At 40.5% G+C, this 15,187-nt stretch overlaps 2 protein-coding genes across 2 annotated transcripts; one reads left to right on the plus strand and one right to left on the minus strand.

The window, feature by feature from the left end:
* The first annotated feature begins 27 nt into the window (after nucleotides 1–27).
* On the plus strand, nucleotides 28–1,291 carry LOC123976683. The gene is made up of 3 exons (XM_046059033.1): nucleotides 28–43; nucleotides 172–444; nucleotides 590–1,291. Exons 2-3 carry the CDS (start codon nucleotides 182–184, stop codon nucleotides 966–968), a joined length of 642 nt encoding a protein of 213 aa, XP_045914989.1. The 5' UTR covers nucleotides 28–43; nucleotides 172–181; the 3' UTR covers nucleotides 969–1,291.
* Nucleotides 1,292–6,900: 5,609 nt separating this feature from the next.
* Nucleotides 6,901–10,826, minus strand: LOC123976649 (coagulation factor XI-like). The gene is made up of 9 exons (XM_046058961.1): nucleotides 10,694–10,826; nucleotides 10,399–10,564; nucleotides 10,057–10,166; nucleotides 9,771–9,933; nucleotides 8,516–8,628; nucleotides 8,297–8,429; nucleotides 7,953–8,059; nucleotides 7,359–7,515; nucleotides 6,901–7,151 (listed from the first exon to the last, which is right to left on the minus strand). Exons 1-9 carry the CDS (start codon nucleotides 10,752–10,754, stop codon nucleotides 7,052–7,054), a joined length of 1,110 nt encoding a protein of 369 aa, XP_045914917.1. The 5' UTR covers nucleotides 10,755–10,826; the 3' UTR covers nucleotides 6,901–7,051.
* Nucleotides 10,827–15,187: the final 4,361 nt, after the last annotated feature.

Genomic DNA, 15,187 nt, shown 5'->3' on the forward strand with positions numbered 1-15,187 from the left:
TCACCGTGGCCACCATTATCAGGGCATTCAGACAACACAACAGGTATTGTACTCTATTGCTTTCTTTGTCACAATACAATTTTACAAGCCTGTGAAAGTAGTCTATTAGTTTCAAATCAGTTGTTACTGTATTGTAAAACATGTCAATTGACAACACGTTTCTTTCTTTAGAGTTGAAAGAATGTCACATAGAGGTGGGAGGGTTGCCATATTTACAGCGGCACAAGAAACCCTCATTGTGGATATGGTTCGTGAGAACAACCTCATCAGACTCCGGGAGATCAGAGACAAAGTCATTGCCGATAATGTGAACTTTGAGGGCATTGATGATGTCAGCTTGGCCACAATAGACCGAGTTCTCCGGCGCCAAAAGATGCGGATGAAACAAGTCTATAGGGTTCCCTTTGAGCGAAACTCTGCACGACACAAAGACCTACGTTACGAGTATGTGCAAGTAGTATACATCCATGTTCACAGTACAGTTAGTGAACATACTGTGTTGCTCAGTGGCCTACATTACTTCTGGACAATACTATGCTACCTGATTGACTGTTGTTCTGAACACCTGTGCACTTTCACATTTTCACAGAGGATATTACAGTTGGACGCGATGGCCAGACCTCATGAGTACCTCTTCCTGGATGAGGCTGGCTTCAACCTGCAGAAACGAAGGCAAAGAGGCCGTAACATCATTGGCCAAAGAGCCATCACTGAGGTTCCTGGCCAACGGGGGGGGTAATATTACTCTTTGTGCGGCCATGGGTTTGGAGGGGCTTGTCCACCGGCAGGCTGTCCTTGGGTCTTACAACACCCAACGTCTCCTAACCTTCCTAGAGGAGCTAAAAGAGATCCTCCTGGACCGCCAACAACACCATCCTGGGCCCGAACATCCCATTTATGTGATCATTTGGGACAATGTACGCTTCCACAGAACAAACCAAATCAGAGTGGTTCACCACCAACAGTAACCACTTTTTAAACGTCTGTCTGCCACCCTACTCCCCTTTCCTGAACCCTATAGAGGAGTTCTTCTCATCGTGGAGATGGAAGGTTTATGACAGACAACCATACACTAGAGAGAACCTCCTAAGGGCAATAGAGCTGGCGTGTGTTGACATCCCAGTGGAGAACTTCCAAGGATGGATCCGCCATTCCAGGGCGTTTTTCCCACGGTGCCTGGCAAGAGACAATATAGCCTGCGATGTGGATGAGGTGATGTGGCCCGATGCAGCTCAGCGACATGATGCCGCACAGTGATTGTGGTGTAAATAAAAAAAACTTCACACCCTGATCATGTTTTCAAGAGTACTGTTGTGTGCAATAGATTCTGTTTTTGCATTGAGTTGTGTTACAGTAGTGTACAGAATTTACTATAGATTTATACTCATATGAAACTCACAAATCTAAATGCCCAATCCTCTGCAGAGATCTAAGAAGATCCATTATTGTAAAGTTTCTAAAAATATGCATTGGCAGTTATGAAACGAACCTTCTCACAAATTGAGCATTGTGTTTTCAATTGTTTTGCTGTAGTGTTTACATTTTTGAAAGCTTCGAGCTGCTCTTTTGGTGTGAAAGTTTGAGTTTTGAAGGGAGAAGGTGTGGTTGTGTTTATGTAGCTTTAGAAAAGGGTGTTGTGTTTAGACATTGGAGAACATGGACGAAATGTTTGTGAAATGTGTTTTAGCATTTGAGGAAAAACTGTAGCCTTCAACCATACAGCCCCTACTTCAGTCCAATAAAGGAATTTTTCTCTGCCTGGAGGTGGAAGGTCTGACTGAAATTCATTTGCTAGGGAAAATCTCTTACAGGCAATGGAATTGGCCTGTGGTGAGATAGGTGTGGAGTGTTGTTGCAGTAAGGTTGCATCCAGCACACCCGAGGGTTTTCCGCCTTTGCTTGGCAAGGGACAAGGTTGCATGTGAGGTGGAGTCCTGATGCTGAAGCAGAATGAATCTCTCATTGACTTTGATTTTGCAGCTGCACAACATTTTTGAGTGTAATGTGTTTTTCATTTAGTGTTCTTTGGGCTTACAGTGCTGTATTTTTATGCAAGAGCTAAATATACAGATATTTAATACTGTATTACTTGCAGTACTTACAGTATACTTATTTACTCTATATTGTGACTACTGTACTTTTTTTGAAAATTGGAAAATGTTTTCTACACGCAAAAACATTTTCTGTAACTACATGCCCTTCAGTTTTTTGATGTAGTGTCTAAAGAATGCTCTGTTGGGTTTTACTTATTGACTGGTTGTGTTTATGTTTTGAAAGCAGTGTTTTATTTTGAGAACAGATCACATGGTTTTGAGGCGATTTTTTGATTTTTGCCAGAAGAGTCAGGGGTTTTGTGAATGTAGTTTAAACATTAGGTTTTGTGTTTTAAGTTTTGAGAAAATGAAGGAAGGTTTCAAGAAATGTGTCTTAGCAATTGCGAAAAAAATTGTTACTTCCCATAGCAGGGTTGGTGGGAGTAATGAGGGAAGAACATTTTTGACAAGTAGAAATGGGAGAAAACACCTCAGGTGTCACATGAAAATAAAGCCATTTACACAGATTACTTGCTGCTGAATCATTTATTGGATTATATGTGGATTCTGTGTTTAATTCAATGTCTGTTGTTTGGAATTGTTAGATTCAAACATTGTTTTTATACAAACAGTTCTTCAGGGAGAAGCCAGACACGATATTGTCCATTTTGGCGACGTTAGGAGGAGCAGGCATGGCGATGACACACTTTAGATAGCAGAGGTGCCTAGAGCACAAAATCAACGACAGCATCTTCAGTGATGTACCACGATGAATTTGATATAAAAACAGATATACACGTGTCTTAAAATTACAAAGTTGGGCTACAATAACGTCTGTTTCTGAGCACTGCATCATAAAATATCTGTCAGTGATGTAGCTGTAGAACTGGCAGTTTGCATTCTCAATACAGGCTCTCTGGCATGCCTCCATGCGTCACATTCGTCACAAACGAGAGAATATCAGAAAATGGGAAATCTACTCCTACATAGGTCTTCTTAATCCAGTCTGTTAACAGAGCGGAACAGTGTTAGACTGCTGCTGCTGGCCATAATATAGAAACTCAACAAATAAAAATAAACAGAACAACATTACATTTATCTGACGCTTTTATCCAAAGCGACTTACAATTGCTATACATGTCAAAAGTCACACGCCTCTGGAGCAACTAGGGATTAAGTGTCTTGCTCAGGGACACATTGGTGGATGATTCACAGTGGGGGATTGAAGCTGGGTCTCTCACATCAAAGGCATAGTCTTACCCATTGCGCCATCACCACCCCATACATACAACTTAGATATACCTTCCTATTTGTTAAATGATTCCAATGTTTGAGAGAGATTTGGTATGTGGTACATACTGTTATTCAGCTGACAGATGCGTGCTGGTAACCCAGATGTGATTCTTGTTACAGGTTTCTTGACCATTTCATTTGGGTTGTTCTTCAGCTAACAATTAAAGATAATCCAGAGTAGTTACAGTGTGTGTGTGTGTGTGTGTGTGTGTGTGTGTGTGTGTGTGTGTGTGTGTGTGTTTATTCACTGGAATATTATGTTTTCTTAGGAAAACATGCAAAGTCTATCACAAGCTGCTCCAAACCATTTTTACCCACCCAATCACATCAAAAGAAGCAAAACTGGAAGGTAACTCTCCACTCTGGCAACACTGGATAGTTAGTATTGTATTGCATTGTTTTATAGCATTTGATATATTTTTCTTGTTTGCCAAATGGGAGGGAAACACTTTATGAAGCATTTCTTCACTCTGATAAAGCAAAGTGCATAATTGTACCTGTTGTCACACCAATGACAAACTCTACCTGATGTAAGACAAGTAGGTGCACAGTGGATGAGCAGAGCACAATGTCTGACAGTATTCAGGAGAGGCAGCAGGCAGAACCTCCTGGGATGTCAGTGTTTGGAAAAAGCTTGCCCTCACACGCTGTGTAAAACAAGCAGTACAATGCATGATGAGGATGCAACAGCCTGCAGTATGGTGCTACAAATGATACTACAACCTTTGCTATGAGTGTCTGATTACCTGTGTTACCGTTTTGAGTTATTTGTATTCCAGGGGAGAATCCAGATACGATAGTAGCAACTAAGCGTATCACAGGTGCACTTATACCTAAACACAGAGAGAAAAATATCAACATTACAAAATGCCATAACTCAAATCGGCCTTCTCATTGGTTGAACTAAACCTTAGTGGGTAAAGGCAAATGAATACTGGGGACACCAGTCTACAAGGTTTCCAGTTCAAGTCCATGGACTGAAAACCTGCTGAACACCTGCCCTGCCTGAGTGCAAGGCTGCCAAAATACTGGCTTGAAGCTGCTCAGGAGCCAGCAGACCTCAGTAGTACTGAGCAGCCAGCTGTTGCCACTACTGTCTTTTCTTTTCTTTTCTGTCTAAAATCACTCTGTCTAAAATAACAGTATCATGAAAAATTCAATGTAAAATGATTCACTTTATGTACCTGATATTTTCAGTTGTAAAGTCCTTGTCGATAAAAGTAACAAAACTGACAGCCAGGATCACGTGTGCAGGCTCTCTGACACTCCTCATAGTCCACTGTGAACAAAGTTCGGTAGTCTGCCCCTGGGAAGTTCACGTTCCTGTACACCTGAGACAGACAAGGATCTGGCAGATTCAGAGCCAGACAGAGAGTTTAGGACAGTGTCCGCACACGTCATTAATTACTAATGATTTAAAATGGCTGCGTGCCTACTTGGGTCTGGGTTGCAGGGTTTGAGAGAAATGCCAGAGGTGATGCCCTGAAGTGGTTTCTGAACACTGGGCTCTCCAGAGGCAGTGGACTTGAGGTAGCAGTAGAACTGCCTGGTGGAGACAGAGGAAGGTGTACTGAGGTCAGCCACTGACAATAAACAAGGCAGGTAGGCAAAGGTTTTAGGGCAGCTGCGGTTAGAGAACCATTATGTATTTGTTAGTGTAAATAATCAACAAGCAAACTCAACTTAGAGTGGTCCATCTGAATAAGTAGGTGGGCTCCCATGGGAAGTGCTGTACTTTCTGTTTAGGGATTAGGCTGCTAAAGTACCTTGTTTTTAAAGAAACATGTTTTGAATGGACTTAAATGGTTTCTATCAAAAAACCTGGAACGTGTTGTCGCTACTCAAATTCAAACCTAACTCACCTCTAACAACCAGTTCGAACCATTTCAGTCTGGATTCCACTCACAACACAGCACTGAAACAGCCCCCCTCAAAGTAACCAATGACCTCCTCCTCTCCGCCGACTCCGGTCACCTCACCATCCTCATCATGCTCGACCTTACTGCAGCCTTCGACACCATCAACCACTCCACTCTTCTCTCCCGACTGGAAATTTACTCCAATATTACTGGCACTACACTCTCCTGGCTCCGCTCTTAACTCACCAACAGACAACAGTTCATCAACATCAATAACTGCACCTCCTCCACTGCTCCTTTGTCACAAGGCGTCCCCCAAGGTTCGGTGCTTGGTACTCTCCTGTTCATCATTTACTACCTGCCACTCGGAAATATCATACGTAAATATTTTCTCCACTTCCACTGCTACGCCGCTAACGTCCAGATCTACATCTCCACCAAATCCATTACCATAGTTACACCTGCAACTCTGACCAAATGCCTCTCTGCTGCCCTCTGGAACTCCTTACCCATACACATCCGAGATTGCAGCGACATGGACGCTTTCAAATCACTTATCAAAACCTACCTCTTTAGACTAGCTTTTAACCTCAAATAATGTTTTATTGCACCTGCTGCTGTTTGTTATTTATATAGTCGCCCCTACACTCTTATGTATTTCTGCACCACAGGTTTTTACCTACCATTCATATATTTAGCTATGTACTTATTTTTAATATGTACAAAACTTCTTGTTTTACTGTAGTGTCTTTGAGTGTCCTGAAAAGCGCTAAAGAAAGTGTGTGTGTGTGTGTGTGTGTGTGTGTGTGTGTGTGTGTGTGTGTGTGCGTGCGTGTGTGCGTGCGTGCGTGCATCAACCTCTTCATTGGCTCCCGGTACAATACAAAATCAACTTGATAACCATAGTCTTTAAGCACTTTTTAAAACATATTTAATTAAAAAATACAACAAAAGAAATGTGCAGAAAATAAATAAATAATATCACAACAAAATGTGAAATGTGTGGAAAGACTGATTCTTGGGTTTAAAGTCTTTTTGCATCTGTCCTTCTTCTTGGTTTTCTCTGTCGGCCGCCACAATATTAGATTTAGCCATTAATGTGTCTTTAAACTCCTCATATCCTGACACAATCAATGTGCATTCTTCTGGAGAAATATGGAGCATGCGCCGTTGCGCCGTTGCTGAACACACCCCTTTTATGGGAACGTGCACCAACTCCAATTAAGTTAACACCGGGTTAACACCGACTCAATTAACCAACATCTTTTTCACCGTTGTAATATCGTTTAACTCCAGTGTAGGTGGTCAGAGTTTCTCAACCCTGAGTTTGCTTGATAACCCTGAGTTAACTCTGAGTAGGTTGAACTCCCTTCGTAGTACAGGCCACAGATAAACCTTAGATCAGTAACTCCGGCAACTGATGCTGTAAACCCGTTGCCGTGGTGAATCATAATATCTATTTTTTTCGTCCCCACACACACTTCCATCAGGCTCAACACACTCAGAGTTGATTTAACTAATTCTGATCATCTGTTCTGGAACCAGAAATTGAGAGTTTCCCCACTCACACACCTCCGGCTCAATCAACTCAGAGCTAATAAGAGAGTTTGTTAAGCCTGCTGTCTGAAAAAGGGCCCAGGTGTCACATCGCACACATACTGAAGGGGCTGTGCCAAAGCTTTCAAATCAATAAAGCAGGCTGCAAAGCAAACTGATCTGTTTTATTGTTTTATTTACACACAAAAAGACTCACCTGCAACTCAAATAGCAATCAAATGATGTTAGGATCAATCAGCACACAAAGTGCATATATTAAAGAATTAACATTTAATTTGAACACCTGTACAGTATGAGCTGGTAGAGCACTCAGCAGTTTTTCAGTGTGAAACCAGACACGACATTGGCCTGTTTGGTGACTTTAGGAGGGGCAGGCATGGTGATGACACTCTTTAGATAACAGCGGCGCCTAGAAAACAAAATCAACCACATCTTGACTTAGGTACCATAAATACAGTTGTCATCAAAGGGGGGCTACAATAGTGTCTGATTGGTGATCAAGTTAAAAGTTGTGTGATATGCAAGTATTGCCTGAATTACTGGTATAATTTTATTTCAAAAAATGACAATATTTGTGTTTATGTAGGTTTGCATGCAAGCATAAAGAACTGTTTACCGATCAAGGCCAAAGAGGTTCTCAGTGTCAAAGCTGTAGAACTGGCAGAAACGATCTTCAGTACAGGTCTTCTGACATGTGTCTGCATTATCCTCCAGCTCAAAGCGAATGTCAGAACCTGGGAAATCTATGTCTTTGTGAGCAACCTTAAGCCAGCCTGTAAGCAGAGAGGAACAGGGTTAAACTTCTGATGCTGGCTAAACAACAGAAATACTTCACTAAGAATAAACTAAAATGATGGATAGAAACACATTCATGTGCACTGAATGATTCCAGTCTATGTAATATACCAAATCTAGCTCAGCTTTGGCACAATGAATTTATTTCTCTGAAATTCTATTAATGTTTCAGACTCTGACTTCTAGTACAGCGCTTTGATTCTAATTGCAACTGCTGAGAATAAATAGCTTCATAATGCAAGACTTCGAGTTTACACCCATGCTGAATCAGCCATCGAAGTGCACTTCATCCGGTGGGATAGTTGCTGAGACATTCTACTCAACTCAAAAGATTGCAGAGGATCACCACAGTAATTAGGATACCTCATTTGGGAACATAAATGTCAAAGTTTTAGTGTTGATTAGTGATACATACTGGCATCCAGCTGACAGAAGCGTGCTGGTATCCCAGATGTGACTCCCTCTTTCTTTTTGGTCACCATTTCATTTGGATTATTCTTCATGTGACAACTTAAGTTAGTACTGCAAAACAGAAAGTTAAACCTTTTAATATAACATGAAGTAGAGCACAGATTTTACTGAAAAGGAGAAGCAAATATTCTACCACTTACTGTCAGGTAAGTTTCCTGAACAATGAACAGGCTAATATAACTCAGAAACATCTAATTACTTACTGTACTGTCTTATTGGACAAGCTTTGACATTATTGCCACAAAATATTTATTAGGCACTGAGAGCGTTTTGTCAAACACACGCTACCTGACATAAGTGAAGTACGTGCAGAGTGGATGAGCAGAGCACAATGTCTGACAGTGTTCAGGAGAGGCAGCAGGCAGTGTCTGGATGTGGTTTTCTGGAATGGCAGTACTTGGAAAAATCTTGCCCAGACATGCTGTACAAAACACAGATAATATGTACATTAAAAAAGCTTGCAAAACAACCTGCAGGATGTTTCCTAATGTTATGTTGTTTGTGTACCTGTGTTTTGAGTTGTTTGTGTTTCAAGGGAGAATCCAGATATTATACCAGCCTTTCTTTCTACAACAGGGGTCCTTGGTATTGCCAAGCTGAATTTAAGCTGGCACTTGAACCTAAAAAAGAACAAGAGGTAGCTTTATTAACAGAATGGCATGCTATCACTCCATCTCGTACCCAACACTGATGTTACAGACGGGCCTTGCAAATAGGTTACAGCTATGAGTACAGTGATACATGTTGAAAATAATTAGGGAATTGTAGAGCCTATGTTTCCACGTGGAGGAACCCTAACAAACTATGGGGGTCAAGGATATGTAGCCAGTCAGTGGAATTAGCAGATTTTTTCTGAACCCAAATAAATCGGCTTTGGCAGATGTATGAAGATGCCAATACCTCCAAGACACCTACAGACCAGGGGTCTCATTTATAAAACCGTGCTTAGAAACCTCACTAAAAGTGTAACTGCACCCAAAAGCCAAAAATGGCGCATGCCAAAAAATATTCAGACCTTTATAAATCACAATCAACTTGAAATGTGGCGCCTCTGAGGGAGCTCTATGTCCGACCCTTCAAACGCCCATAGTGGCCTATAAAAGGTCAGTGAAACGCCCCTCTTTAATATTAATACGCCCTGACTGCAGGAAGTTTCTCATTTCTCTTCTTTATGTGCGTAGGCATGGTTCAGAGTTCACTTACAGGACCGCACATTTTCCTGTCAAGTTTGTTTTTTATAGATCACAACCTTTGCTTGGGAAGTGGCGTACGCACGTTCCCAGCCCTGTTTTGTACACACGCACCGTTTATAAATGAGACCCCGGGGCTGTACAGAGGGTTTTAGAAATACCAAGGTGCAAAAGGTCCAGCTAGCTAGGGGTGTGTGCCATAAGTCATTTATCCACAGTTGTACTTCTAACCTTAAAAACATGTTAACCATCATATCTACAAAGCCACAGGCTGATATGGCTATTTAAATTCTGAACTTGCAAGGTAACTGGTAGCTAAACCATCCAGTAATTCACTCATATGACACAGTGTAAATATGATGAATAATTTCAGCACTTAACAGTAAAGAATTTAATGATTATTATTATTAAATTAATCTATTTTATATCACTTCATCCCCTATACTGTTCGCCCTTTGCACCAGACACAGAGGTTCGTCTCAACCGATGACATTACCTCAGCCTCTAAGCCCTGTCTTTGAAAAATTACTATTCAGTTTCAACCGCAGTGTAACATTATGTGATCCTTTTACCTGAACTTCTCTGGTGTGAAGAGCTCATTTACAAAAGTAAAGAACTGACAGGCAGGGTCCTGGGTGCAAGCCCTCTGACACTCCTCATGGTCCGCTGTGAAAAAGGATCGGTAGTCTGCCCCTGGGAATTCCACGTTCTGGTACACCTGAGACAGACAAGGCTCTGAGAGAGAGACAGCCCAACAGACAGACAGAGCAAATAAAGGAAAGTGTGAAAGTAATTAACTAAGTGTGAAAGTAATTAACTAATGGTTTTCACAATGGTCTTAAACGGTTGTGAGCCTACGTGGGTCTGGGTTGCAGGGCTTGAGAGAAAAGCCAGAAGTGATGCCTTGGAGTGCAGTCCGAGCATCGGGCTGTCCAGAGAGAGAGGACTTGAGGTAGCAGCGGAAGTAGCTGCAGAGAGGAGCAGAAGGTTTTTTGTTCGAAAAACCAATAGACTGACAGTAAGAGAAAAAGTAGGCTACTCATAGGATTACATCCCAACAAATAAATAAGATTTTAAAGATAATACCTCTAATGTAAGGCCGTGAAATTGCTGTTTACTGAAAAAATGCCACTTTTCACAAGAAACAAGTTTTACTTACTTTTTGCTTAATTACTTAAATGTCTACTACTTTTTTCTTACGTGTTATCTCTGGTCCAGTCAGCTCGAGAAAAGGTAAAGAAGAGGCAGGAAGAGTGCTGGGTGCAAAGCTGCTGACAGTGCTCAACATCAGGAGAGGGGAGAAATATAATGTCTGTTCCTGGGAAATCCACATCCCGCAGAAGTTCTCGATTACATTCTAAAGGAACTAGAAAGCAAACACACACATTTACATGTACAAATACACACAAATTAAATACATTAGTAGTATTAATAGTAATTTAAACATGCAGTAACCACCTGTAATAACAATAAACACAGTATAGTGTTGTATTACCTTGACTAAAGGAGAGGCTGCAGATAGAGAGCAGACCTAACAAAATCAAATATGTTCCCATATTCTCAGTTTTTACGATACTCTTGACGATAGGCCAATAAAGGTTCTTGAAGCACAGCTGCCGTCAAAGAAGTGATTCTGTAACTGCAGGCTGACCAAAGGAATGTTTCCCAATTTATACATATGATCTATTTGTACAGCTGATTGTTTACACATTCAGTGATTGACTCACTGCAACCTTTGTACAGCTACTGTAGTTTAATGTGCAATAAGCAAATAAAACAAGCTTACTTCTTAATTCTTGATTGTTTGATTGATATTGCTGTGTAGCACACTGCTGTTAAATGTCCCACTTTAATGGTATCTGTTGTTGTGGTTATATTTGTCTGCCACAGGGAATTTCCAAAGGATAATAAATACAACTAATAGGTCTGCTTCAGACTGGCAAAATTACACGGCCAGCTGATTTTTCTAGCACTGATATAAAGTACAGTTACCAAAAAAAAAAATGTTTTAAAGGCATTCCAATATAAGGCTTTATTTGTCTATGACTGCGACATTTGGATGTTCTGACAACAAGACCTTGAACAGTCCTCTGTTTATTTTAGCTGCGCTGAACATTTTCTTGCCTCACACTTATGCCGTAATATTGATGTTTCATTCCCAGTGTGTTGTTGTTTTATGGCATTTTTTTAAAGAAATGAAACCTAGCCAGGCAAATCCCAATGAGATTACATCGTCTCTTTTCCAAGCGAGCCCTGGTGGCCAAGATAGCAGCAATACAGAGTTTCAAACAAGATACACATAAACTTTAAAAACACATAAAACTCACAGAATCATATGCCTAGGAAGACAGACAGGAAGAATCAAATCAATTGAATTCTCCAAATCCTTCTCTAAAATTTTTAAATGCTCCAGTTGGGATTAGCCTATTCCACGTTGCAAGGGCAAAGAATATAAAGGTCTGTTTGGCCATTTCAGCACAAGCCTCAGAGATAGACATTTGAAGGCCAACAGTAGGCATATTGAATCCTGACACTTCATTATAATTTCAGTCCTTTAGAAACCCTGTTTTCCTTGAGCTCTTCTTTTTGCCATTATGTTGTACTGTGAGTGTGTATAAAATGTTGCTTGGAGGCCTGAAACTGGCAAATCACCTGCAGTAAGAATGGAGCCATTTGTTTTGATCCCCTGGGTGAGGGACCAAATAGCTCAGTAAGGTGCTGAGACAATGTGATTTACAAGTATTTTTTTGTGGTTTTGGCATTAACACATCTAAAAGCCCAGTTCATGTTCATAGTTTTAAGCCTATGTGGGTCTGGGTTGTAGGGTTTGAGAGAATAGCCAGAGGTGAGCTAGGGTCCCAAAATAGGGCTCTCTGGATTTAAAATATAATACCTCTGATGTAAAGCTGTTAAAGAGCTCATAAACTGCATGTTTACAATTCAGGAAAGTATCCTGTATGCTTTCATTTGTTTTCATTTCCACTGTTTTATTGTATCTAGCATCTTCTTTTCTTTTTTGATGATAGATTGTAGTTTCTATTTAAGTATTATTTACCTATTAGTCATTTATAATTATAAATGTCTACTACTTGTTTTGTACCTGTTATCTCTTGTCCAGTCAGCTCGAACAAAGGTAAAGTAGAGGCAGGAAGGTGGAAAGCTGCTGACAGTGCTCAACATCAGGAGAGTAAAGAAATGTAATGTCTGCTCCTGCGACAACTGCAGTAAAAGAGGTGGTTCTGCAACTGCGGGTTGGCCAAAGGAATGTTTCTCAATTTATATCTGATCTTTTTGTACAGCTGATTGTTTACACATTCAGTGATTGACTCACAGCAACCTCTGTACAGCTACTTTACCTTGTGCAATAAGCAAATAAAACAAACTTACAAGCTTGATTATATAGAGATGATATTTGTTAAATTAGCCAGCAGGGGTCTCTTATAATGGTCTCTTCAGTAGATGGAGGAGCCCACCTGTACAAAAGAGAGGAGGTGGCTCAAGACAGGGAAAGTCACACAGCTATAGACACCAAAAGGTCTCTGCCCCAGCTCATACCTTGAGCCAATTGAAGTGGCATTGCGGAAGTGCAGTTTAGAGTAGTTTTTCTCTAAATAGGAAAATAGTGCTTGCTTTCTATTTGTTTTGGCCAACCATCTCTTTTACTCACTGTAAATATCTGCACAGGACTCCACTGCTGCTCACTTGGACTGCTGAACTTTGCCTGCGATTCATCTTTTATGTGTTTGGCTACTCAGCCAACCCAAAATTATTTTCTAATGGGCCATTCCGCAAAACGAGTCCTATAACTTTTGATATTTTAAATGTACAGTATTTAGATATTCATACTTGTTGTGAATTGAAAGCAGGACTTGTAACAGAGTATATCTACACTGTTATTTCCACTTTTACAAATATCTAACATCAACATGTCTTCAATAAAAAATTCAATAAAAAGTCTCACTTTACATTACATCACCAGCATATATTGAGTACATAAAGTATGTACATAAACACTGTGGGCTGACATAACTTACAGGGAACAGTTGCTGTTGAGGGGTTGCTGGGGATGCTGCTACTGCTGCTGCTGCTGCTGATATTACTGGAGGTGATCTGTTACTAGATTTATTGTAACAAACATAGGAGATATATTAGCTGATTAAACAATTATGTGACCATGACAAGATGTAAAGATTGCTGACAGTGTTTGGAACTGGCTCACTATGACTGACCTGCTGTAGTGCTGCAGCTGCTGCCAAGGCTGACTGCTACGAGAAAACAAGAGGGAGACGCTCACAGAGACTGCTGCACAGTAAGGAAACAGTACTGTCAATAGGCAATATTTTGCATTGTGAATCGGAGACATATTTGGATTTTGGACTATATGTCTATATATCTAAAAGCCTTAACTCCAAGTCCTGACAGTTTATTAAAGAGTACATTTCTTTCTGCCCTATACTTTCTGCATTCCAGGAAAACATTCCCTATTGTCTCAAGACTCCCACATTCACACAAGCCAGAAACATGCTTCCCTACAATGCACAAAGAATAATTTAATCCACAGTGCCCCAACCTCAATCTGCACATTTTAACTGAGTCTCTGTGGGACAGAATGTTACATAAACATCTCTTCCTAACTTTGGGTTGTATAGAAAAGTAGTGTCTGCCTCTAATTTCCTTTTCCCACCCTCTCTGCCATTCTTTTATTAAGCCCTCTTTAATATTTTTTCTCTCAATTCCACTCTCCTAATAATACATGGACATCTACTTCTCTTCCTAAGCTCTCTTTTGCAATATTATCCACCCGTTGATTCTCCCTCTACCCAACGTGCCCAGCAAAAACTGATGTTGCAAGTAAACCTAGTTCTAAAAAACAATGTCAGGTCGTGCTTTAGATTTTCTTACTTTCAAATTTTCTAGAGCACCTGTAGAATCAGAGCAGATAATGACTTCTCTAGGTTTGACTTCCTCAATCCACCATAGAGCCCATAAAATTGCCATTAATTCAGCAGTGAGGACAGAGCTTCCATTAGAAATACGCCGACCAATTTCCAACCCTAACTGCTCCACGTACACCCCAAATCCAGCTCTCCCACTAACTGGATCTCTAGATCCATCTGTATAAACAATCATTGTGCTCCCACTAATTGAATTGAGATATTCCTATATTTTGCCACTTCCCATTTATCTTTTCCCTGAATAAAACCAAGCTTGATATTTATTTCAGGCAGCACCCAATATGGTATTGGTAACCAACTTATATGCTCTACATTACCTCCCTGATCCATGCTCATCTTGCCCACTGATTTACTATGTCAAAAAATGTATTGTATCTATTAGCTCCAGCAAACTCTTGCAACAGACACCTTGCTGGGAAGGTATGATTACACCCACTAAGTTTTACCCAGTATTGTAACCCTAACTTAATGCGTCTTAACCAAAAGGGCATTTCTACCATTTCAATGAGTAGGGCAGGGACTGGGGAGGTTCTAAAGGCCCCACAGCAAAGCCCTGATCCTGGTCACCTGGGTTTCTCCCTCCCAGCTCGTTGTAATGTAATCTAATTTTCTGAGATTTTGAATTTGGGGTTTTATAAGCTGTATGTCATAATCATTGAAATTATATCAAATTAAGGCTTGAAATATCACTCACTTTGCATGTAATGAGTCTATAATATTAGTTTCACCTTTTAAGTTAAATGAACTCTTGCGATATGCTAATATTTTGAGTTTCACCTGTATTTCCAGTAATTGAGTTTAGGTTTGCAGTTAAACTGTAGGCTAAATCTATTCACATACTGTTCTGAATGAAATGATCATTTTAAAAAGGGCTGATAAGCAGGCTATAAGTCGGAGGATCATTATAAACCTTTTTTGTTATAAAATTTAAGGCACACTACGTTGTTTATTAAGTTACTAGTCTTACTTCAAGTGGAAAGTTTTTATTCAAATTACATAAAGTGTGGGGGGGGGGGGGGGGGGGGGGGGCTCCG

The sequence above is a fragment of the Micropterus dolomieu genome, linkage group LG09 (assembly GCF_021292245.1).
Source record: "Micropterus dolomieu isolate WLL.071019.BEF.003 ecotype Adirondacks linkage group LG09, ASM2129224v1, whole genome shotgun sequence".
Classification (NCBI taxonomy): domain Eukaryota; kingdom Metazoa; phylum Chordata; class Actinopteri; order Centrarchiformes; family Centrarchidae; genus Micropterus; species Micropterus dolomieu.